The sequence below is a fragment of the Aegilops tauschii genome, chromosome 4 (assembly GCF_002575655.3).
Source record: "Aegilops tauschii subsp. strangulata cultivar AL8/78 chromosome 4, Aet v6.0, whole genome shotgun sequence".
Lineage (NCBI taxonomy): Eukaryota > Viridiplantae > Streptophyta > Magnoliopsida > Poales > Poaceae > Aegilops > Aegilops tauschii.
The window spans coordinates 103,272,104-103,296,850 of NC_053038.3; the positions used below are offsets into that span (position 1 = coordinate 103,272,104).

The 24,747-nt window shown below is 44.1% G+C and overlaps 2 protein-coding genes across 4 annotated transcripts; both read left to right on the forward strand.

Annotated features, from left to right (window-relative positions):
* The first annotated feature begins 11,918 nt into the window (after nt 1–11,918).
* LOC109775315 (uncharacterized) lies at nt 11,919–14,646 on the forward strand. Its single transcript, XM_020334067.4, has 6 exons — nt 11,919–12,173; nt 12,560–12,665; nt 13,341–13,567; nt 13,742–13,939; nt 14,025–14,084; nt 14,213–14,646. The coding sequence occupies exons 2-6, from the start codon at nt 12,584–12,586 to the stop codon at nt 14,369–14,371; spliced, it is 726 nt and encodes a 241-aa protein (XP_020189656.3). The 5' UTR covers nt 11,919–12,173; nt 12,560–12,583; the 3' UTR covers nt 14,372–14,646.
* A 2,720-nt stretch (nt 14,647–17,366) lies between these two features.
* LOC109775314 (uncharacterized) lies at nt 17,367–24,287 on the forward strand. 3 transcript variants are annotated; one of them, XM_020334064.4, is made up of 14 exons: nt 17,367–17,626; nt 17,713–17,877; nt 18,484–18,579; nt 18,812–18,898; nt 18,983–19,051; nt 19,142–19,238; nt 19,330–19,432; nt 19,772–19,979; nt 20,116–20,229; nt 21,009–21,140; nt 21,899–21,979; nt 22,545–22,661; nt 23,604–23,729; nt 23,807–24,287. In XM_020334064.4, exons 1-13 carry the CDS (start codon nt 17,417–17,419, stop codon nt 23,691–23,693), a joined length of 1,569 nt encoding a protein of 522 aa, XP_020189653.2. In that variant the 5' UTR covers nt 17,367–17,416; the 3' UTR covers nt 23,694–23,729; nt 23,807–24,287. The 3 variants fall into 3 exon arrangements, with proteins under 3 accessions (XP_020189653.2, XP_045083396.1, XP_020189655.1); XM_045227461.2 differs by having other exon boundaries at nt 17,389–17,626; nt 23,604–23,707; XM_020334066.4 differs by having other exon boundaries at nt 17,441–17,626; nt 18,504–18,579; nt 23,604–24,287.
* The last annotated feature ends 460 nt before the right edge of the window (nt 24,288–24,747 follow it).

The window sequence follows — 24,747 nt, forward strand, 5'->3', positions numbered from 1 at the left end:
TGTGACGTTTGGTAGCACACAAAGTGTTCCTCCGGTAAACGGGAGTTGCATAATCTCATAGTCATAGGAACATGTATAAGTCATGAAGAAAGCAATAGCAACATACTAAACGATCGAGTGCTAAGCTAACGGACTGGGTCAAGTCAATCACATCATTCTCCTAATGATGTGATCCCGTTAATCAAATGACAACTCATGTCTATGGCTAGGAAACATAACCATCTTTGATCAACGAGCTAGTCAAGTAGAGGCATACTAGTGACACTCCGTTTGTCTATGTATTCACACAAGTATTATGTTTCCGGTTAATACAATTCTAGCATGAATAATAAACATTTATCATGATATAAGGAAATAAATAATAACTTTATTATTGCCTCTAGGGCATATTTCCTTCAAATTACTGGCACCGGCTTTGTTGAACCGGGAAATCCAATAGCTTTGGCCAAACATACTGCCAAGCAAGAGGTTATTGAGAGGCGGAAACTGAAGTTTGACATCTCCCACTATGCACAACTGAACATCAATGAGATCCTCTCCGGCTACCTCATCCAGGTCCACTCCAGCCGTGACCTTGAAATTGATATGGTGAAACAGATGCACCAAAAATATGAGGTATGATTTCCAGCTTTAAGTAATTTATATACATATCCTGCCAACCCCCAAGTCTACTGGCTATGATAAGATTGAATAGGTTGTAGACTTTAGAAAAAATCCATAAACTTCTGTCCTAGAATCCCTCCTTGTCCGGTTTAAATTTAAACCGGATGTTTGCCCAAGCTTGAGTTTTGCATCCGTAGCCCCCAAGGGCCGGTTTAATCCGCAGGAATGACCGGTCTTATTTGTCTTTGTATAAGAAAAAAGAGCTTGAATGCATAGCCCCCATGAGTCGGTTGGGACTGTTTACAGCACTTTCCGGCTCATGATAAAAAAGATACAAACGATATGCATTAGCCCCCAAGTGCCAAGTAGTCTTGCTTGCAAAGTACTTGGGACTCTATTCATAAGAGCCGTTGTCTTGAAAAAATGCTTCCATAGACATTAGCCCCCAAGTGTCAAGTGTTGTTGCTGGCAAAAGACTTGGGACTTGTATTCTTAATATAAATGTTGATAACTCCATACTTTATACAGGCTGCCACTGCTGAAATGGAGTCCCAATTGAATGATGCCAAGACCCGGCTGGCGACTCAGGAAACTGAGACCCAGAAGGCTGAGTCAAAATTCCAGTTTAGCGTGGCTAAGTCGGAAAAACTGAAGACCAGCTTTGAGACAGAGAAAAAGACTTGGGCGGATGAAAAGACGGCTTTAACCCAATGTGCTGAGAAGGCAGAAACAGCGCTTCAAGAGGTGACCACTGAGCTCACCGGTTAAAAACACCGTGTAACTCAGATGGTTTCAGCTATCTTTGGTGAGCCGCCTTGTCAAGCATAAAAAATGAATCATTATTTTGATCATATAACCTGCCATTTAATCATTCTGCGATATATCCAGGTCCCAGGAGCAACAACCTCAATCAAGACATGCTTGTGAAGCTTAAAGCTGTCTATACATTTGTCGAGCAGCTATACACCGGGACTCAATGGGCATTAGCCGCCATTTCGCCAATAGGTCAAGCACCAACTATGTTGATAGATGTGTTGAAGAAACTCTCTGTGCTGCCTGTGAGATTTGATGAGATAAAGCGGTCATCTGCAAGAGCCGGCGTCGTGACGGCTTTGAGCCGGGCCAAGGCATGGGTACCAGAGCTTGACCCGTCTGAGGTAGCCACTGGTTACCCAAGCTTGAAAGAAGATGGTACACCTTTCAATCAGAAAGACTTCTCAGCCTGCGTAAAGGAAATACGTCCAATGGCCACTCTGATTGCCAATGATTCGGACCTCTCCAAGTACCATCCGGCTTATAACCAGGAGAATAAGAAGATGCCAACCCGGCTTACAAAGTGATGGACTTAATCCCGCCAATCCGTAAGCACACCTTTGCTCCTGAAGTCGATCCGTCTGAGCTTATAGACGATGAGGCTGAATTTGAAGCTTTATCTGGCATCGATTGGTCATCACCAACTTTTTAGACAGCGGAAGAAGACGAAGAGCCGGCAAAGGATTATGCAGAAGACTCCGAGCGGCAAGGCCAAGAAGATTGAACCGCCGAGCGGTTCTAAACACTTGATCTGTTGAAAAACACTTTGATCTCATTTGGCCCATGGAGGCATGTAATAGGATAGCAAAACTTTGAGTCTACCGCGCCATCGTGCGTGTTCTGCTTTGCATGAAACTGTTGTTGCACTAATGCTTATAATATCAGCTTGTTAAGTCTGTTCCTGTATGCAAAACAGATCACAAGTGTCCCACGGTTTACCGTAGGACGGGTCATAATGCCCAATGCATAATCACTGGAAACTAAAATAGTTTATAACCAGGACTGGTTCAATTATAACAAAATATGTCATACCTATGATATTTGACCACACTGTTGGTGGACCAAGCCAGTGTAAAAAGGGTGATAATCCAAAATTCGAGCACTGGCGACTATCATAGATTGCTGGTTTATGAACAAATCCAGGTCGGGTTAATAAACTCTGGATATTATCATATCTCATATTGGCAACTTATAATCAAAAGCCAGGCTGGGTTAGTAAACACCAGTGAATCATAAAGCATTATAAGCCTCATCAAATAAACCTCAAAAGATTTATCGAATAAAAAACAAACGAAAAACGAGGCTTTTCATGGGCTGCCAGGCCGAAAATCGAGTGCTTTCATGGGATGCACAGGCCACTGAGTTAAACCGTTTTACAAACCTTATAAGATGGACCTCACATAACCAATCGTCATTTTAGGGTCTGCATAAGATTGACTTGTCAAACGTTCGGCGAGTCATTCCAGGAATACCTGGGTGGAGTGGCTTACTTAAAAAGGCAGGATAACCCGGGGTTTTAGGTGAATACACCTGGCTTCCAAGCCTGGCTTTTAAGCCTATCACAAGAGTTATAGCAACTCTTGTTCTTTAGAACAAAAGAGCCCCCAAGCAATATTTCTGAGCTATGCTCAATGGGCACCTATGTTTGAGTTGTGCTTTTGCAACAAACTCTCTTTGGTCCCTCTAACCTGGGTAGCAAGCCCCCAAGTTTTTTTGTGTGTGTGGCCTATAAGCCGGATCAAAGGGTAATTATAAATTTGCTCTATAAAGCAGAAGCCCCCAAGTGACCAAAAACTCATTCTTTAAGAGAAAACGACAGAGGCCCTGCTTTAACAGGGATGCCGGCTTTATTATATTGATCATAATATATACATTGTCAAAATATGTACATTAGAAGAGCCGGTGGCTTAGGTGTATTAAGGCCGAAGATGAGCAATATTCCAGGGCCGGTGGGTCTTCTCCTCTGACTTACGTGAGTCTTTGTGCTCTCGAACATCGATAAGGTAGTATGAACTGTTGTTCAGATTCTTGCTGACCACAACGGGTCCTTCCCAAGGTGGGGATAACTTGTGCATATCAGTCTGATCCTGGATGAGCCGGAGCACTAGATCGCCTTCTTGGAAAGTTCTGGTTTTAACCCGGCGGCTGTGGTAACGGCGCAGATCTTGCTGGTAAATCGCCAAACGATCCGCTGCGATGTCACGCTCCTCATCTAACAGGTCAAGTGCTTCCCGACGTTGCTTTTTCATTGTCAGCTTCAACATAAGCCGCCACACGAGGTGAGTCGTGACGGATGTCACTAGGGAGAACCGCCTCTGCTCCGTAGACCATGAAGAAAGGTGTATAACCCGTAGACCTGTTGGGGTGGTATTAATGCTCCATAACACTGAAGGTAACTCCTCCACCCAACAACCCGGCGTCCTTTGTAAGGGAACCATAAGCCGGGGCTTGATGCCCCCTAGGATCTCTTAATTGGCTCTCTCAGCTTGACCATTGGATTGGGGGTGAGCCCCTGATGATACATCAAGCCGGATATGCTCACTTTGACAAAATTCTTTCATAGCACCCTTGGAGAGATTAGTGCCATTATCTGTTATAATGTTGTGTGGAAAGCCAAAGCGGAAGATCACCTTCTTCATGAATTGAACCGCCGTGGCTGCATCACACTTACTGACTGGCTCTGCCTCGACCCACTTAGTGAACTTATCAACCGCCACCAAGAGGTGGGTCTTCTTATCCTTGGACCTCTTGAAAGGCCCAACCATATCAAGCCCCTAAGTTGCAAACGACCAAGTGATTGGAATCATCCTCAGCTCCTGAGCCGGAACATGAGCTCGACGTGAAAACTTCTGACAACCGTCACATTTTCTGACCAAGTCCTTAGCATCAGCATGAGCCGTCAGCCAATAGAAACCGTGACAAAAAGCCTTGGCTACCAGATATTTAGAGCCGGCATGATGACAACAATCTCCTTTGTGGATCTCACGCAGAATCTCACAGCCTTCTTCAGGAGAAACGCAACGCTAAAATGCCCATGTAACACTGCAATGGTGCAGCTCCCCATTGACAATTGTCATTGACTTAGACCGTCAGGTTATCTGCCTGGCCAAGGTCTCATCCTCAGGTAACTCACCCCGGGTCATGTAAGCCAAATATGGAACTGTCCAATCGAGAATAGCATGAAGAGCCGCCACCAATTGTTCCTCCGGGTCAGGAATAGCAAGGTCCTCCTCCGTAGGCAACTTGACCGAAGGGTTAAGCAGAACATCCAGGAACGTATGCAGTGGCACCGGCTTACGCTGAGAGCCCAGCCGGCTTAGGTTATCAGCCGCCTCATTCTTTCTTTGATCAATATGTTCAACTTGGTAACCTTTGAAATGACCTGCAATGGCATCGACCTCTGGATGATAAGCCGCCATGAGCGGATCCTTGGAATCCCAAGTACCAGAAACCTATTGGGCCACCAAATCTGAATCGCCAAAGCATCTCACCCGCCTTAAATTCATCTCCTTAGCCATCCGAAGACCATGGAGCAGGGCCTCATACTCAGCTGCATTGTTAGTACAAGGGAACATTAACCGGAGGACATAAGAAAATTTAGCACCTCATGGGGAAGTCAAGACAACTCCAGCCCCCAAGCCCTCCAGCTGTCTAGATCCATCAAAGTGAATAGTCCAATATGTGTTATCCGGCTTTTCCTCTCGTGCCTGCAACTCTGTCCAATCATTGATGAAATCCACAAGTGCTTGGGACTTGATAGCCGAACGAGGCACATATTTTAACCCGTGAGGTCCAAGCTCAATGGCCCACTTAGCAACCCGGCCAGTTGCTTCCCTGTTTTGGATAATATCCCCCAAAGGAGCAGAGCTAACCACAGTGATGGGATGACCCTGAAAATATTGCTTAAGATTCCGGCTTGCCATGAAAACCCCATACACAAGTTTCTGCCAATGTGGGTATCCCTGCTTGGACTCAATAAGCACCTCACTGATATAATAAACCGGCCGTTGAACCGGATATTCCTTGCCTGCCTCCTTCCTTTCCACCACGATGGCCACACTGATGGCCCAGCTATTAGCAGCCACATATAACAACAGAGGCTCCTTATCAACAGGGGCAGCAAGCATGGGCGGCTCAGCCAATTGTTTCTTCAAATCCTCAAATGCTTGGTTAGCAGCATCACTCCAAACAAAATGACCTGTCTTCTTCATCATTTGATAGAGGGGGATAGCCTTCTCACCCAGCCGGCTTATGAACCAGCTCAGAGCCGCAATACGACCCGCCAGGCGTTGAACATCATTAACACACGCCGGCTTAGCCAATGAGGTAATGGTTTTAATTTTCTCCAGGTTAGCTTCAATGCCTCTGTTAGAAACCAAGAAACCCAAGAGCTTGCCTGCGGGCACACCAAAGACACATTTAGCCAGATTAAGCATCATCTTATAGACCCGGAGATTGTCAAACGTCTCCTTCAAATCATCAATCAGGGTCTCCTTCTTTCTTGACTTCACCACAATGTCATCGACATAAGCATGAACATTGCGCCCAATTTGATTGTGAAGGCAATTTTGCACACACCGCTGATAAGTCGCATGGGCACTCTTGAGCCCAAAAGGCATAGACACATATCAGAAGGCTCCAAACGGAGTAATGAAAGCTGTCTTCTCCTGGTCCTTAACTGCCATCTTGATCTGATGATAACCAGAATAAGCATCCAAAAAACTCAAACGCTCGCAACCCGCCGTAGCATCAATGATTTGATCAATACGAGGGAGAGCAAACGGATCAGCCGGACAAGCCTTGTTCAAGTCCGTGTAATCCACACACATCCGCCAAGTGCCATTCTTCTTGAGTACCAGCACTGGGTTAGCTAACCATTCAGGATGGAAAACTTCGACGATAAACCCGGCTGCCAAGAGCCGGGCCACTTCCTCTCCAATGGCCTTCCGTCTCTCCTCATTAAATCGGCAAAGAAACTGCTTGACCGGCTTAAATTTTGGGTCAACATTAAGAGTGTGCTTAGCGAGTTCCCTCGCTACACCCGGCATGTCTGAAGGCTTCCATGCAAAGATGTCCCGGTTCTCACGGATGAACTCGATGAGCGCGCTTTCCTATTTCGGATCCAGATTGGCACTGATACCGAACTGCTTTGATGAGTCACCAGGAACAAAATCAACCATTTTAGTGTCATCTGCCGACTTAAATTTGATTGAAGGATCCTGCTCTGTAGTTGGCTTCTTCAAAGATGTCATGTCCGCCGGGTCAACATTCTCTTTATAAAACTTCAACTCCTCGGCTGCACAAACAGACTCAGCATAAGCAGCATCACCTTCCTCACATTCCAAGGCTATCTTCCGGCTTCCATGCACCGTGATGGTTCCCTTGTAACCCGGCATCTTGAGCTGCAGGTACACATAACAAGGCCGTGCCATGAACTTGGCGTAAGCAGGCCGTCCAAACAGAGCATGATATGGGCTGTGGATCTTGACCACCTCAAAGGTCAGTGTCTCCGATCTAGAGTCATGATCATCGCCAAAAGCCACTTCCAGAGCTATCTTACCAACCGGATAGGCCGACTTACCAGGCACCACGCCATGAAAAACAGTGTTTGATGGCTTAAGGTTTTTATCAGTCAACCCCATGCGGCAGAAAGTTTCATAATAAAGGATATTGATGATGCTCCCTCCGTCCATGAGTACCTTGGTAAACTTATATCCTCCGACCTGGGGTGCGACCACTAAAGCCAAGTGACCCGGATTGTCAATCCGGGGCGGGTGATCTTCTCGGCTCCACACAATGGGCTGCTCAGACCAGCGTAAGTAATGGGGAACCGCCGGCTCAACAGCATTGACAGCCCTCTTATGAAGCTTCTGGTCACGCTTACATAAGCTAGTGGTGAAGACGTGATATTGTCCACTATTCAACTGCTTCGGGTTGCTCTGATAACTAGACTGTTGCTGCTATTGACTCCCCTGATTACTCTACTGATTGTAACCACCCCGGTTGCCGTGATTGCCTTGATTTCCTTGGAATCTAGAGTTAGAGCCGCCGCCGCCGTAACCCGGTCCATGAGAGCCGGATCCTGAGCCGCCACCCGACCCGTGATTGTCTTGAAAAAGATCGGAATTTTTGTACTCCTTCATAATGAAGCAATCCTTCCAGAGATGACCAGATGGTCTTTCTCGCGTACCATGCCTTGGGCAGAGCTGATTCAGCAGTTACTCAAGATTAATGCCTGATCCTCCAGTCCGTGGGGGCGGTTTACCCTTACGACGCTGGCCATTATTCTGCATACTGGTGTTAGCCACAAAGTCCAAGCTATTATCAGCCTTGCGCTTACCGTTGCCTCCCTGATTCACCGGGTTATGCTGCTGTCCTCTGGTGTTGCTGCTCTTCTTTCCCTTTCCCGACTTTTCATCATCAGACTCGGGGTCCTTGGTACCATCAGAGTCAGCATACTTAACCAGAGCCGCCATGAGTGTCCCCATGTCATTGCAGTGACGTTTGAGCCGTCCTAACTTCTGCTTCAAGGGTATGAACCGACAATTGTTTTCCAACATTAAGACTGCTGAATCGGCATTGATGCGATCCGACGAGTGCAGGATTGTTGAAACCCAGCGCACCCAATGGGTTGTTGACTCACCCTCTTCTTGGCACGGGAGGCTAAATCCACAATTGACATGGGCTGCTTGCACGTATCCTTAAAATTCTGGATAAACCGGGCTTTTAACTCGGCCCATGATCCAATGGAGTTGGCTGGCAACCCCTTCAACCAAGTACGAGCCGTCCCTTCCAGCATCATGGCGAAGTATTTAGCACAGGCAGCATCATCAACATCCAGCAGTTCCATCGCCATCTCATAACTCTCAACCCATGCTTCAGGGGGTAAGTCGGCAATGTAGTTGGGCACCTTACGGGGACCTTTGAAATCCTTGGGCAACCGTACGTTACGTAGAGCCGGAGCCAAACACGGCACACCCAAAGTTCTAAAAGTCACACATGTCTCCACTGAGGCTGTCGGACGAACCGGGGAATGCCGATGAGCCGTATACTGAGCCGCCAGCTCGGCCTCCCGACGCGCTCTTCCTTGATCCATGACGTTCTGGGCATTAACCCCACCACCCGCCGGGTTATCTCCACGGGGCGGGTTACGGTTCCGTCCATTGCTTGACACGGACGGTTCCTCAATATGCCTGCCATAACTCCGGCTTGGGCGAGGGGTTGAATGAATCCTGTCACGGCTGTAAGAATAAGCCTGCTGCTGAACCAAAGCTATCTGAAGGAGCTCTCTAGCCCTCCGTGTTTCAACCGTCGTCGGAGACTCGCCTTCAACTGGGAGAGCTGCCAACCGTGACGCCACAGCGATCATGTTATCCAAAGGGTTAGAGTAATGACCCGGTGGCGTCGGCACGTGCTGCGGCGGGTTATTGTTCTGACGAGGCGGGTCTGCCGTGCGCGGCTGAACCGGCGTACCCGTCTCAGGCGCTTCAACCCGATTTACCACTGGCGGGTTACTGGTTCCTGCTCCTGGAGTGTTAAAGAGATTTCTTGCCTCGTAAACCAGGGGCAGACGAGTCTGATGCCTCCTCCTCATCACGTCGTTTGAAGCGTTCTGATCCAGCATGAGCCGGAAGGACTCTGACTGAATCCGCCGTGCCTGAGCATCCAAAGCAGCCCGCTCCTCGGCCATCCTAGTGCTTTCTGCGTTCAGCTCCTCCTTGGCATGTGCTATCTCATCACGCAACTTTGCAACCGCCGCATTATGCTGATCCTGATCTGCCGGGTTAACCACTGCGGTCAACAATGCTGTCAGCTTATCCAGCAAGTCAGTTAAGACCTGAGCCGGCAGGCGCACAGGGCCTCCCGCCCCGGCAGCCGTTGCCGTTGCTGACCCGGAAACCATCGCTGCTGCAGTCGACGAATGTTGTACGGGCTGCGTACCGGCCATGAAGATCGCAACCCTGTTTGGCGGCTCACATGGGTCCGAAATACTGTCGCCATCGGAATAGCCCCCAAGCCGGCCGTCCTGCAGTTGGTATAACGACCCGGTTTCTCCAGTGGATGACTCGCCATCAGAGTAGACGACTATCTCACCGCCAGATACCGATCTATCCTCAGATTCCGCTCCATGGATGAACCCCACGAAGGTACGCTTCATGGCGGGCTGAGCTCGGGCGGGTATTGCACGCTGAGCCGTCTCGACGATGTCGGTGCAGATGTCCGGCTCAGGGCCCGGCTCGCCGATCTTGCCGATGAAAACGTGAATTCCGCCAAAGGGTACTCGGTACCCGTACTCAATTGAGCCGGCCTCGGGGCCCCAGCCTGCATCATCGATGTAGAGCTTGCCACGACGACTCTTGGTCATCCGACCCACGACGTACCCCTTGATCCCTTCGAAGTTGCCCTCTAAGAACTTGAAACCATCGTGCGATAGCCCCATGGTGGGCTCCAACTGTCGTGGAATTGTCACAACAGATTTCCTAGTGTGAGGACTTAGTCATGGAGCCATCGCAACGAGATTAGCTTAAATGGGTTAATCAGGACAAAGGACACGAGGAGTTTATACTGGTTCGGCCCCTTGCGGTGAAGGTAAAGGCCTAATCCAGTTTGAGGTGGTATTGCTAGGGTTTCGATGACCAGGGAGCGAATACGCTTAGCCTGGCTCTCGATCTGTTGTTTCTTATCCTAAGCCGCCACCGGGTCGTCCCCTTATATACACGGGTCGACACCCTGCGGCCTACAGAGTCCCGGCCGGCTCATATAACGTGTCCGGCTCGGTGACTTATCTTACATGCCTTACGATACAAGTCTACATATACATGGCGGTTTATATCCGTGGGCCTTAAGCCGCCTTCAGGTTTGGGCCTTCTACTAAGCCTATCTATGAACTGCCATTGTTATTATGCTCTTGGGCTTCATTGAGATGAACCGCCATAGGGATGACCCGGCCCCTCCTGGGCGGGTCATACCTGATAGTCATATCCCCAACAGAAAGACTGTGTCTCGATCATCCGTTTCTCAAACATCATGCAGTGCGAGAAATTCAACGGAGGAGATCGAGTCTTGCGGGGAAAAGTGTGCAAACCTCTGCAGAGTGTACAAACTAATCATGATTAGTCGTGTCCCCGGTTATGGACATTTTGAGTATCTGGTATTTGAATTATTGGTTGATCTCATCACTTTGCCTAATTAATTTGTTGGGTTACTATTAATTATACTTGTTAATTTTGGGATTGAGTTGGGGGTACCTTCTCAATAATGGCATAAACTTGGTAGTTAAATAAAATACATTCCTTTGTTGTAGGAAAAAATTAGCTTTTATGCAAATGTTAAACTTAGAGCCTCCACCAGCCAAATATGCATGTAGTGATAGCTATTATTTCTTCATTGCTCTATAGTGTGATCTTGCCAGCATATTCCATGGGCTAACCTACACGGCTGCAACGTATCATGTTGTAGAATTTTCAGACGAAGAGTAAGATGCGATAGGTCGTTGTCATGCACTCAGTTTTGCCATGGAGTTGGATGGACTCATTTATCTTCGAAGCTTCCGCAGTTATCTTATTTAGATGGCCTTCAGCCATATTATTGTAATAAGTACTCTTGATGAGACACTCGATGTAATAAGTGTGTGATTGAACTCTGTTATAAATCCTCGAGTACTGTGTGTGTCAGCAATACCGATCCAGGGATGACACTTAAACACAGAGACTACGGTTCATTGGGATCGGGTCGCTATATGTGGAGTTGGCTGCTGCAGTGGTGAAATAGGGCCGCGAGAGAGCCAATGGAGGTAGATTGATTCGGTGTTGGACTGATGTTGACGTACTTATGTTGCAGCCATTGCAGGTGTGATTTTTCTGTTACAGAGTGAGGGGAGTTGAGCAGTGAGTGAGGCTCGAGTGTTTCTATTACTATTCGTGGTTGTCGGCGCATTCCTATGCCGCCCCTGGCAAGGCTGCAGCCTATTTGCGGCTCTGCCATGCCCGCTCTAGAGGTGTATGCCACCTATAAATGACAAAAAAAATTATTTCACACAGGCGTCTGGGCCAGCCAATGCAGTATGAACCATCTATAATACTGTGCTCTGTGCACTGGGAGAAGATACAGCGCGCCTGTTTGGGCCATGTGCCAGCAGTCTGCTTTTAAATTTTGTTTTCTTATTTTTCTTTTTCGTTTCTGTTTTGTTCTCCTTTAAATAATTTTGTACTTTAAAAAAGTTCCAAAATTTTTAAAAGATGATAAATTTTTAATAAAATGTGTGTGAAATCAAAAAATGTTTGTAAGTTTTTTCAAAATGTTTGTCATATCCAAAAAATGTTTGCAATTTTTGAAGCAATTTTTTGGGAAATTAAAGAATGTTAATAATTTAAAAAATAGCATAACATGATACATAAAGCATGTTGTGCCCCTTTTATCGCCCGAAGCAACGCACGGGCATTTGTATTAGTATACTCATACGCATAGTAATGATAGTAGTACTTGCAATAATAATAACAAGCAGTTACTCTTGCTTAACCGTCTCAACTTCTTCCCTCCACGGATCCAAAACCTCCACGCTAACCCAACTCCGAAGGCGAAGCGAGATCAATCACCCACCCCCACCCACGCCCTATTTAGCCCCATCACCAGACTTCTATAATCGCGAGCACGCTATACACGATACACAAAACAGAAAAAAGATCAGGACGACCCCGACGCACCACCACCTGCTCCTCCCGGCGGCTGCCTGCTCGACTCGATTCCCCAACCGCAGGGTAGGTCTGATTCTCAGCTCGCTTCCAATTTCGTTTCTCCCCGTGAGCCTCGGATTTCGGATCGCGGCGTCCCCCCACCCCCTTGCTCGAGCTTTCCGATTCGTTCGGTGTCATCGCGCCTTCCCCGATCGATCCGCTCCCTCCTCCTGTTGATGATTCTGTTGACCTGGCCCGGTCGATTCGATCGGCTTTACCGGTCGGTTTCGTGGTTCTTTGCGTCGTTGGCTTTGTTATATGTGAAATTTTCTGAAATTGGAACGGAGATATTACAGGCTCAGCTGCTGTTCATGAGACTAATTCACCCCTTTCGTTTTCCTGCGGCTTTCTGATCAAAACTGATTGATGGATTTGCTAATTCCATATGTGATGATTCCTATTTTTTGCAGGTCAACGTGGGAACCTGTCGCGCGATGGGCTTAGGACTGAGATTGCCCTTCTGTCTACTCCTCTTGCTGCTCGTCAGCCTCGGAAGCGCACAAGGCCGGAGCACTGGTATATCTCACACAACAGCCCCTTTCCAATCCCATATGATGGTAGTTATGTTGTTCATTCATCTCTAAATCGAGATCAGTGGCTTGGGGTTGGAATTAGAACTGGAATTAAGGATACACCTGTTGTGAAATCTTCTTATGCGAGTTCGTAGTATTGGTGTCGAAATTGAAGTTGTCATATCGTCCAATTGCTTCCATGATATCAGTTATGAAAAGGGCTAGTCAATCCACATATACACTTCAACACCCTCTCACGTGTGACGCGGAAAGTCAACACGTGGATAGACTCAGAGGTATGGCTCAAGAGGGCTATATGTTGACATAGAAGGGGCAACAGCAATTTTTTGGATAAACTGCGAAAGCCAGGACTTGAACTCAAGACCTTAGGCCCTGATACCAAGTTAAGCTTCATGCACTAGCCAACGCAACCAAAAGTCCGAACTGATGGAAAGGGCTAGGCAATCCACATATATAAATCATGCATGGTTGTATAAGGATAGAATTTGGATGGTCTATGTCATTGTTAACATCGTCAACTTCTAGTATATGTTGATACACACAAGAATACATGATAGTGCATATCATCTTCGGTGTTAGAAGATTCAGGTTTATGGAGATATTCCTCCTTGTGTCCGCAATTGTTCTGGCCAGTAACATCTGATTTGTTTGTTCCCAGTTTTTCTTGATATCCAGGAGGAGGCTCGAGGCCCTGGTCAAATCATCAACGATCAACTAACTTTGAGCAAAATTCCCGTGCGTGTTGAGAGGGGCAGCCCACTATGCCCAGCTTGTGAGAAGTTTACAGATGAAGCTCTTAGCTATCTTAGTCAGAAACAATCACAAGATAAGATGATGGAGGTCCTTCATGAAGCTTGTTCTCAGACATTCTCTTTGGAAAAGAAGGTAGTAATTTTGAACGCTTTGGTCTGTAATTCGGTACATACCGAGTTTTAGGTACTGTAGAAAGATTGATAAAAAGATAGTACATGCATAGTGATTATATTTTCTTGATAAAAAGATACCCTAAACAGAAATAGTTTATAGATTTTTCTAAGCATGGACATTCTGTCTCTGCAGTGTGTTGAGTTTGTGGACTCCTATGCAACTCTCTTATTTGCCAAGATCGCTGAGATCAAGCCAGAAGAGTTCTGCAAACGAAATGGCCTCTGCAGGGACAATGCTCTTCTGTCTGGTGTGAGAAGTGAGAGCACATGTGTGTTTTGCCACCACCTCATGGATGAAGTTTTGTCCAAACTGAAGGATCCTGATGCTGAGGTATTTCCTTTATCTCACTTGCATCGTCGGTGTCTTCACCTTTACCTTGTGTCCGCCTTTAATAATTTCCATATGATATCTGTAGTTTGAGATAATTCAAATTCTCCTCAAGGAGTGCAAGAAGATCGAAGGTCATGAACAGCAAGTAAGCTATATCCGGCTCATCTTTTAAAAACAAAATAATGCGCAAAGGAGACATCTCAGCTTCTTCGGTTAATGTTCAATATATAGCACGCAAAGGATGCACAGGCTGATAATTTTCTTGTTCGACAGTGCAAACGATTGGTCCTGCAATACATCCCTCTCATCCTGGTGAACGGAGAGAAGTTCCTCGAGAAGAACGATATATGTACCATCGTCCAAGCGTGCGATGCTGGCAAAAAGACGATGGTCGGGCCATTCTCCGAGGAGGGTTTGTTGCGCGATGCATAAAGGTAGAAAGGCCACACCAGGCTGCGTAAACCCAGACGAACATTATGCACTAGTTCTTCCTTGTTGTACATAGGTGTCCAAAAATTCGTCTGGCTTTTGCCTTGTGCTGCTGCTCCTGCATTCTGTGGATGCTTTGTATTATAAAGGGAGCGGCATGACGAGCAGTTTATTATGTCAACTTGAAGCCGTGTTGTACTTATTACTTCGTCAATGTTTAATTTGTAATGACATTTGAACAACTGTAGATACTAAATCGAGTTTCAGTCTGTCTGCTATGGGGCTCTAGTCTCGTCATATGCCTTGTTCTGACTATCAGATTTCGGTCGGTGAAGAGGTAGATTTTCTTGTCCCCTTTGCCGTTGAACATGCTAACAAATGGATTGCCCCTACCAAAGAGTTAGTTGCCAAATTTTTGGTTGAGGTTTTGCTTGCCACTAGGAATTTCAATTGCTCAAAAATGCCACTGGACATTATTACTGTCAGCTCAAATCTTATTTGCCATGTTATAATGACATAAATACCTATGAATCAACATGTTAGCTCTGCCGCTATCTCACTACAATAAAGTGTTGGCCCCACTTGACCCCAACAACATTTTTATTTTCTTGTAAAATTATTCGCTTGCTTACTTTTGACAAGTGGGGCCCACACTTATCATTGTGAGATAGAGATAACTGACATGTGGGTCGGGGTATTTTTACCATATAACATGGTCAACGAGTTTGACCTGACAATAACGATGTCTAATGGCATTTTTGAGCAAAAATCTGATAGAGCAATGGCATTTTTTAGATATCTAATGGCATTTTCTAGCGAGCATCTCACAGAACGATGGCATTTTTGAGTAGTCGTAACTTCTAATGGCAAAACTGAGTAGTGGGATATAACTAGTGGCATAAATGATAAAAACCCAAAATAAAAAAGCACTCTATTGCAAACATTCATATTCTACATAAAAAAACATGTTAATAAATGCATGACGGGAACATGATTTCCAGAATTGTCTTCATGCAACAAATACCATGCGAGGATACATTCTTTTATGTCATTGAACTCTTTCTTAAGTGAAGGACTCCACGAAAAGAATATAAAATTTCAAGCACATAAGATAAATAGAACAAAATGTTGTACTTCCTTCATCTTTGAAAACAAGGCCATTTTTTGTTTTTCGAGTCAAATTTGAACTTATAATTTTGGTCAACAAAATATGGATTATATATCATCAAAAGGTTCTTTAAAATGTGCATTCAATGACATACTTTTTGTTGCATATAACTCATTGTTTTGGAAAATTCAATAATCAAAGTTAGAGATAAAAATATGAAATGGCCTTATATATAGACATGGAGGGAGTAGGTAAAGTGCAACCAAATAAAATCCAATAATATCTTGACCGCAAGCACAAGCAACCGTGCAATGTGAGGGAAGAGAGATGGGTAGAGTGACTTCTAATCAAATCATGCTTACCCTGTACCACCACGGACGTTTTGGTATAAGGGTGTCCGTAATTGGAGTATCACACATAGTGTTATTGTGCATGTCAACTAGGTAATTTTGATAATGTGCATAGGATAAAATAAAAAAAAAGAGGATTGAGTATAGTGTCAAAAAACGTCTTACATTATTGCATGGAGGGAGTATTAGAGCATCTCTAGTAGATCCCGTAAGAACGGTCAAACCTACAGATTTAGGGCATAAAAAATCGTACCGAATATGGAGGATTTGAGCCGTTTTTTCATGATCATGTAAAACCGGCCAACGCTGGAGCACGGGCCTGCGACGCCACGCGCGAGCAGCGAGCAGGCGGAGGAGCTCGCCGGCGGCCGGCCGGATCATCGCCGGAGCACGCGGCAAGCCAGAGCGTCATTAGAGAGTCGCCGGAGCATCACCGGAGCGTCGTCGGAGTAGGCAGCGGGCCGGAGCGGCGCCGTTCTGGTCGGTTGGAGTAAGAGTTCGTCCATGCGTGCATCTCGAGGAAGAAGAAGCGTGAGGAGAAAAAGAAAAGGAAAACTTTTACGGCATGAGTTTACGGGATCTGTTCTGCCTGATGCCTCGCGGTACCGTAAATTTGTTTTAGAGGGTCCTGTATACAGGTGGTCTATTTACGGGATCTACTAACGATGCTCTTATACTATATATGTTTTGCATGACAGTAAATAAGATAATCCAAAATACAAATCTATGATACTATGACATTAACTTATGATATTACCCAATACGTTAGTATAGACAATTGCTGATGTAGCACTGTAGTTAAAAAGAGGGAGTGGAGTTGTATCTTACCTAAGATATGACTCTTAACTCAGTTTTATGTGCAGTACAATTAATGTTTGATTTTTTGTGCCTCATCTTCTTATTTTCCACTTCTTTTCTTCTCTTTGCAGCTAGGAAACAGTGTTAAAATTCCAAAATAAATCCTTAATAAACCGATTAAATACAATATCACTGAGATACAACACCTAAAATACAATGCATTGGGATGATTGTATTTTATTTATTTTTATATATCTAGGATAATGTGTTAAGACTTTGTTCTTTGCGAGCCTTGCCCTTTTCTTTTTCTGCCTAAAATCAGGCCTGAGAAATTAGAGCATAGAAAACTGCAGGGATGGCTAATTAATGAAAGGATTTCAAACTAAAATCTTTGCTAATTTAATAAGGATGACATCTATACCAATATAAAAAGACCTAAAGGGGCAGATCCAATTGATCTCGGCCATCAAACTAAGTCAATCAAACGATCTAGACTGCTTCAATGGCGAACCTTCAACATGTTTAACGCGCAATTAATATCATACCAAATATTGTACAAATTACAGAATTAACACACAAACAATAGCATATACCTAATATCCATGTGCAATTAATATATTGCCTAAATATTAACGTGTATTGCACATGCGCATTTACTAGTGTTAAGAGACAATACATTGGAAGTGCCGATCAAATACTACTACAAAACGTCTTATAAAAATGAAGAGAGAGATTATCAATCAAATATTATAATATCACGAGCACGAGCAACATTACAACGCGAGTGAAGAGATGATGGGGCTGACAAGGAGGGAAGGGAGGCAGAGGCGAGTCAACTCCAACCCGCCCGGTCACCGGCCGGAGGGGAGAATGGCGGAGACGACGGGGACAGCTCAGACCCACCGGCTCCGCGCGCGCGCCGAGGCGGCGGTGGCGGCCCTGGTGGACGTCCGCCCCCACGAGATGCCCCCGCTGACGAGCGCCGCCTCAACCTTCTTTTTCGTAAGCCATCTCTCTCGTCGAATCTGTACCTTCCAAATTCAGCCACCAGCGGAGAACGGAAAATCCTCACTCCATGGGTGACGCAGATCCTGAGCGCCTACTTCGTGGTGCTGCCGCTGCGGGACGAGGGGGCCATCTCTCTGGGCCTCGGCGCCCTCCCGGGCCTCTTCGCCGGCTCGCTCGTGCTCACCGTCCTCGCCGCCCCCGTCGCATCCCTCGCCTTCTCGCTCCCGTCCGTCCCCAAGTCCCGGGTCCGTGCCTTCCTCACTTGGGTCGTTGCAGTTTGCTCGTGTTTAACGGAAAAAATTCAACCACAGCAGACAAAAGCAATGCAAATAATGCAAGGATCCAACAGAACAAAGGACTGTACTTCCCTAACCATCACACCCAAGACAAGATTTGCAAACCAAACGCCTTGTTGGACCTAGTTTAAAGCACACACACATTCGCCAGAACCTATTTACTATTTACTACTCCCTCCGTTCTGATTTACTCGTCGTTGTTTTAGTTCAAATTTGAACTAAAACCACGACGAGTAAATCGGAACGGAGGGAGTAGTATTTAGCAGAACAAAGTGTATGTTTTTGCAATGGTCTGCCATTTCATGTGGTTTATGTCTAGGGCTGCAAGTCATTTTTAAATATAAGCTTATGTTATTTTCCTTTGTCGAGCCCCTGTTTTTATTCAGGTAATTGGCGATGATTTTATGAAGTAGAAATTTTCCAGTACTCCCTCCTTTCCAAAATAAGTGTCATGGTTTTAGTTCAAATAAGACTTATTTTGGAACGGAGGGACTAGCAATTATTTCTTCTTCACTGAGACAAGCTAATTCCTATTACCTGTACCTGCAATTTCAGGCTTTGGTTTTGATACACAGGTTCTTCAGCATATCCCTTCTTGTATTTTTTGTGCTTTGGTTTGCCTCGAAGCCGGGCTCCCCATCTACCGCCCAGGTAACACACACTGATAACATGGTGGATTATTTTCTCTTTTTTTGTATGCATGATTAGTTTTCCCTGGAGTTCGCTAATATCACATGTTGATATTACACCGGAAAAAAAAATTGTTTTTGAATCCATCAGCCATCTTGCACTCCAGCCACTTTGCTCGCTTTCTAAATTTCCTAATCGAAGAAGGCAGGGCCAAACTTATTTTTTGTTTATTTTTGTCGATATTATGATCAAGTCAAGTGAAGATAGTTCAAATAAACCTGCTGGGTGGGGAAACCACAGCTGGTTATACATAGTTGTGAGAATAAGCTTCTTTCTTTGGGTAAGCCATTTCCTATTGCATGATCCTGTTCATGTTTTTGAGATTTAAGCTATCGTCCATTTGAATTACTCTCTCCATCTGAAGGTTGCTTTGCTTAATCTCATTACAATATCATCCACTTGGGCAAGGGTAATTGATGTCATGGACAGTGAGGTATCATTTGACAACCGCACCAGAAAATATCGGTTACCCCTTAGACATTTCGCATGTTCTTTTCAAATCCTTATTTCTCTTTTGATTCAGTCAGGTTCAAGATTGTTTGGTTTTATTGGGGCTGGTGCTACGCTAGGGCAACTTTTTGGTTCTTTGTTTGCTGCAAGCATGGCATGGATGGGACCCTGTACGTATCTAGGACGTTCCTCTGAATAACATAATGAGCTCCTGTCTGATTTTTCATGGATGCAATGTCATATTTACTAAAATTTCCTCAGTTCTGCTCCTATTTTCCTCCCTCTTGATGGAACTTGCTGCACTGTCATCTAAAGGAATTTGCATTGATGCTAATCATGGTTCAACAGAATTGCTATCAACAGGGTATGTAATCCTTCTGGGCATGAGTTACAAGTTCTTGACTTATTTTCCTGTTAATTTTGACATGAGTAACCAGCATGTTTTATGTGCAAAATTTCTTTCTTGATTAACTTTAGCGAACTTTGAGCCACAAATACAATCTCTGAAATCTGAATAGTCCACTTTATGACTAACTTGGAATGATTTTATTAGTTTCAAAAATTTATGATAAAAAATAGGAGTTAAAATGGTGGGCTTTTACATTATTTTTTAGGTGTTACTGATGATTTTATTCGACTTGTTGGTGCTTCCTTTTGTTCACAAGCGAGCATTTAAGACATTCCAATTTATTACAAACTGCAGAGCAGAACCAAGTCAAAATACCGAGCTTGGTGATGAAATGTCTTCGCTGGTCCCTTCACCTAGAACACCTTCCCAATCTCAAAAGACAAAGCCTGGGATTTTTGTGATGTTTGAAGGTTTCTGGCTGATCATGCGCTCGCCTTACCTGATATACATATCTCTGCTTCTATGGCTGAGTGCAGTTGTCTCATCCTTCTTTTACTTCCAGGTATGATTGTTCTCCTTTCGTGTATGACATGGATGATAAGTTGTGCAATCCTGGGAGCATGTTGCTTCCTTAAATAAATTGTAGAACACAAAGGATCCTCCCTTTTCTCACCCAACCTTTTCTCCTTGATTTCCAGAAAGTAACTATAGTTGCTACTACAATATCAAGCCCAACTGCCAGAAGGAGAACATTTGCACTGATAAACAGCTTTATAGCAGTTTTTATTCTTGCCGGACAGCTCACTTTGACGGTATTTTTTCCATCTCGATATTATCCTCGTTTTATTCTACTTCATTACCCCCTTTCCAGTGTGAATAAGTGAATATCAGGCAGATAAGTTATCACCAAAGAATTACCTTATTAAAAGATATAAATATAATCAAACTTATATCACCCTCTCTTAATATCTATGCTGTTTGTTTCCTTAATGCAAATCATAATTGCAATAGTAATTCCATCATAACTTCCACTTCTAGATCAGCACGTCAACAATGTAATTGCAGTATAGCATTACTGAATAAAATTTATAAATGTGCACCTCCCGTTTTTGCTATTTTTTCTGTGTATAGTGTTTGCTGAATATTCTTTTGTGGGACACCCGGTTATTACTTTCAAGAAAATAACCTTCCATCATGCGATGGAATCTCAATACGCTTCCCCTTCGAAACTAATTCCCGTGCACACTGAGATAATTCCAATTAGACACCCATGAGTTCTGCATTTCTATTATCTGTGTCAAGGGACAAACTTCATGCAGTGTAGTCCAACTGATGCATGCTGTGACTCTAGCTGTCTAACAATTCCACAATGATATTTGGTGGTGAATAAAACAATATAAATCGACAAATCAAGATATGCCTTAGCCAAATGGTAGTTAGAAGACTCTGCAATGACCAACGTAGATTAGTGTTTTCTTTTCATTCGTATGACCTGTTTAGATCATAGGTAAACATGGCATTATGGTAATTATAACATTCTTGTCGCTCTATCAATTTCTGGGTATATGATTTGAACAAGTATTTATTTCAGGGTCATATCCTTACAGTAGCTGGTGTAACAGTTGCTATTTGCGCATCTCCATTTATTGCTGCCTCAAATTTGATTGCCCTTGCTGTATGGCCAACTTGGGTTGCTGTTGCTGTCACTGAAACAATTCGAAAGGTATCGATAGACCAGGGCACTCTTACTGAACTCTCGATACCAGTTTTCTACCATTAGATGTTGATATAAAAAAGATGCATGTAAAGGTAATCCATATGCAAAAGCTGAGTAGCCATTACCATTGAATTTGCGTTAGTTTTGGTTTAGTACCCTCAAATGATTTCGTATGAAAGAGCTTATGTGTTTTAGTATATTTTTCCTATTGTTAATAAGCTGAGAAATTATCAATGGCAGGATTCATTTTCGCTTCAGTTCGAATATTAGTGCAGCTTCATCTAGTTGCATCTGGAACCAATGCATGATAACATCTGTTATACTCAAAATTAATCAAGGCGCTGGCTCTGTATGTAATTAATATATCAAAAATCATTATACTGCCAGTGGTTTGCAAAATTCTTGTTTGGTAAAAGGGTTATAGCCACAACCGACTTTCTTCATCTACCAACACTGATTTAGGCAAAAGAAATACTGATTTAGGGCATACTGAATGTTGTTTTGGTACTAGGTGATGTTTGTGAGTACCTACTAATTGTTGTATTTACTACTCCCTCCTTTCCAAAACACTTGTCATGGTTTTAGTTCAAATTTGAACTAAAACCACGACAAGTATTGGTTTTAGTTCAAATTTGAATTAAAACCACGACAAGTATTTTGAAACGGAGGGAGTACATGTTATTATTTCTATCTTCATGTGTACTCTGAGATAAATACATAATTCTTCTAATTTGTTGTTTCTCAATCTTTTAACTTCGTTGCAGGTAACTACCTATGTTTTGACTAGACCGGGAAGGGAGTTATTATTTACTGTTGTCTCACAGGATGAGAAGTACAAAGCCAAGGTAAAAAATGAGTTATGTAATTTGAGCATGCTAACTACTAGGAAACATGATGAGGCATGACTTGGTCTCCATAGATGATCAAATGATAATAGCATATACATGGGATATAACCCTTCGCTCTCATTTTGACCGGTTTCCACCTGATTTTATTTGGAGGTAGGTCCACTAGCTGTCCACCTGGGCCCAGAATGATTTTAGTAACTTGGATCACCATAGTAGGGATCAGATTATCTTTTTTAGAAACATGATACTTGGCGTCAAGTGAACAATTTAAGCATTCAACATTTTTTCCTTCTAATTAATTGCGGCGCATCAGGGGAACTACTTCTCTCTGCAAATAGAAGTAGGAGTACATCAATAACCTAAAAAGTCTAATTTGGAGACAGTATTTGCTACCGAGGAGTGCTTTTGTTACTGTTGAGTACTCACCTTATTGCAAGTGTAATATTTTTTTAAAGCATCTTGCCTGATATTGGCAAATCATGTGGATTTTATCTTGTTTTGCTGCCCATTTTCCGTGTTGATTTTGTCTTATTAATTTGGCTAAATAAACGTTTTCTTGTAGGTCTGTATAGATGTTATTGTTCAAAGGCTTGGTGATGCGACAGCTGCTGGAATTTACACATTACTTTTCAGCAGCTTTGAGAAGAAAATATCCATTGTCAACCTCTATGCATTGCCGGTATGAATCATGTCTGATCATTTACTTGCTCATTTCCGTTTACCATATCATATTGTATGTTTAATGTGTTTTTTAATCTCTCAAAGATAGCTCCTTGGCATTGTAGTCTGTTTGATCGTGCCTCAGTAGGTAATTCTTGATGCAGATGTTGCACTAATACTTTGCTAGAAACTAATTAAGATACACTTTTCTCGTGTGAAGATGCTTTGAATGGTAAAATGTCCATGTCTGGATATTTGGCTGCTCAAAAGTGTGTATACTCCCACCAAAGCGTTCAAAGTCTGGCGAGTTCTTTGCTAGCTGAACTGCTGAACACAACTGAATAAATAATCCATGCTGAAATTTAAAATATCTTGCTTCAAACATTTTACCTATCTCTACTTGTATGTTAAAACCTGGTTAACCTTGCCAACTACTGCTGACCCTTCTTATTTCACAGCTAGTACAATTTATGGGTTTGCTAAACACAATCGCCTGATTTTTTGATAACTCAGTCAATTTTGTGGTTGCTGGATCTGCGCAGAGATACGTGTGGGAGATGTGCTTTTAGGAATAGTCAATGAGCTGGGTGGGATTTGAGCCTATGACCTCTCGCTGCACACCTTACTTGACTACTGCCACCATACCAGTTGCACTCTTTTGTACTCCCTCCGATCCATATTAATTGACGCAACTCTAGTACAAAGTTGTACTAGAGCTGCGTCGATTAATTTGGATCGGAGGGAGTAGTTAAGTTACACCTTTTGTTTTTTTTGTTGCGTAATTACACACCTTTTCGGAATCGACTGTGTTTCAGTGAACTCTCAGCGATTAAGTTCCATGCGGTCCCTACAAATTTCCAGATAAATATCTTGGTATTAACTGTGCAGCATTTTTTTTTGCATTTTTTGGGGGTCCTGGGAGATTGGTCTAATGACTTGTGCTTATTCCTTTTGTTACCAGCTCTGCTTTGTCTGGCTTCTCATTGCATTTCATTTGGGACGGCTCCAGACAAATCTTGCCAAGCTTCAGGCAGCCTCTGACCCGTCCTAGTTCCTCCCAAACATGTATCTGGAACCTAAATAATAGGTATCGTGGTGCTTCTTGACATCTATCAAGACATGTGGCTGAGTAAGGCTGTTTGTGCATGGCCTTTACTTTTCTAGGATATCGACTCAATACACGGAAGTGGTTCGAGAATCCAGAAGTACGGTATGTCACGAAGACGAGGTTTTTGCCACCAGCATTGAATTTGTCTGCACATTTCAAAGGGGCTACAAATTGACAACACGGAAATTCGAATATAACACTGGAAGTAAAGTAACTACCTGAAGGGTGAACATAGAGGAAGACATAAATAGTACTGGCAGGCTAGCAGCTTAGAGTATAAGAATACACGAATTTTGTATCTGCTTTTAGTCCATCCTTTCATGGTGGAAAATTGTGTCATGCAAACTTTAAGCATGTTAATTCATTGTTTATGGGGAAAAGTAGGGCTGGATAGGTTGGGCATTGTTCTGCTGCGCTGCATAAAATAATGTACTGTCCAATACCACTCCCAGACTGCATATCATTTGCAGAGATGTGTAATACCGACAACCATCTGATGAACCTGGACTACTGATGCGACGGTGAAATACTTCTGTATATGTGTGTGATTTGAACTGGCTTCCCTGTGAAACTTTTGTGAAATTTGCAAGTCCGAAGAGCATCTACAGCCAGGCATCCCAAACGCCTGGGCGGGTGGCCAGGTCACTGACCGGTTGTGAAAAACCGATCCAGATGGGCGCCTTAAATGGCAGAAATCACATATTTGACCTGAGGGCGAAATCAAATCATAAATTGACCTACTCACGAAATTTTTTCACAATGGTGACCCTTTCGTGTGGCGCCCGACAGCGAGGCGCCGCAGCCAACGCTGCAGCGCCCTTCCCTTAGGCGTCGCACATCCAGCCAGCGTGGCAGCCCTGGTCCAGTTGCGGCCCCACAGACAGCAGTGCAGCGCCTAAGGCTTGGGCGCCACACTGTGGAAAGTGCAGCGCCTATCGCTTGGGCGCTGCACGTTGACTTAAGCCGCATCGGGCCAGCCCCTCCCAGGCAGTTCTTC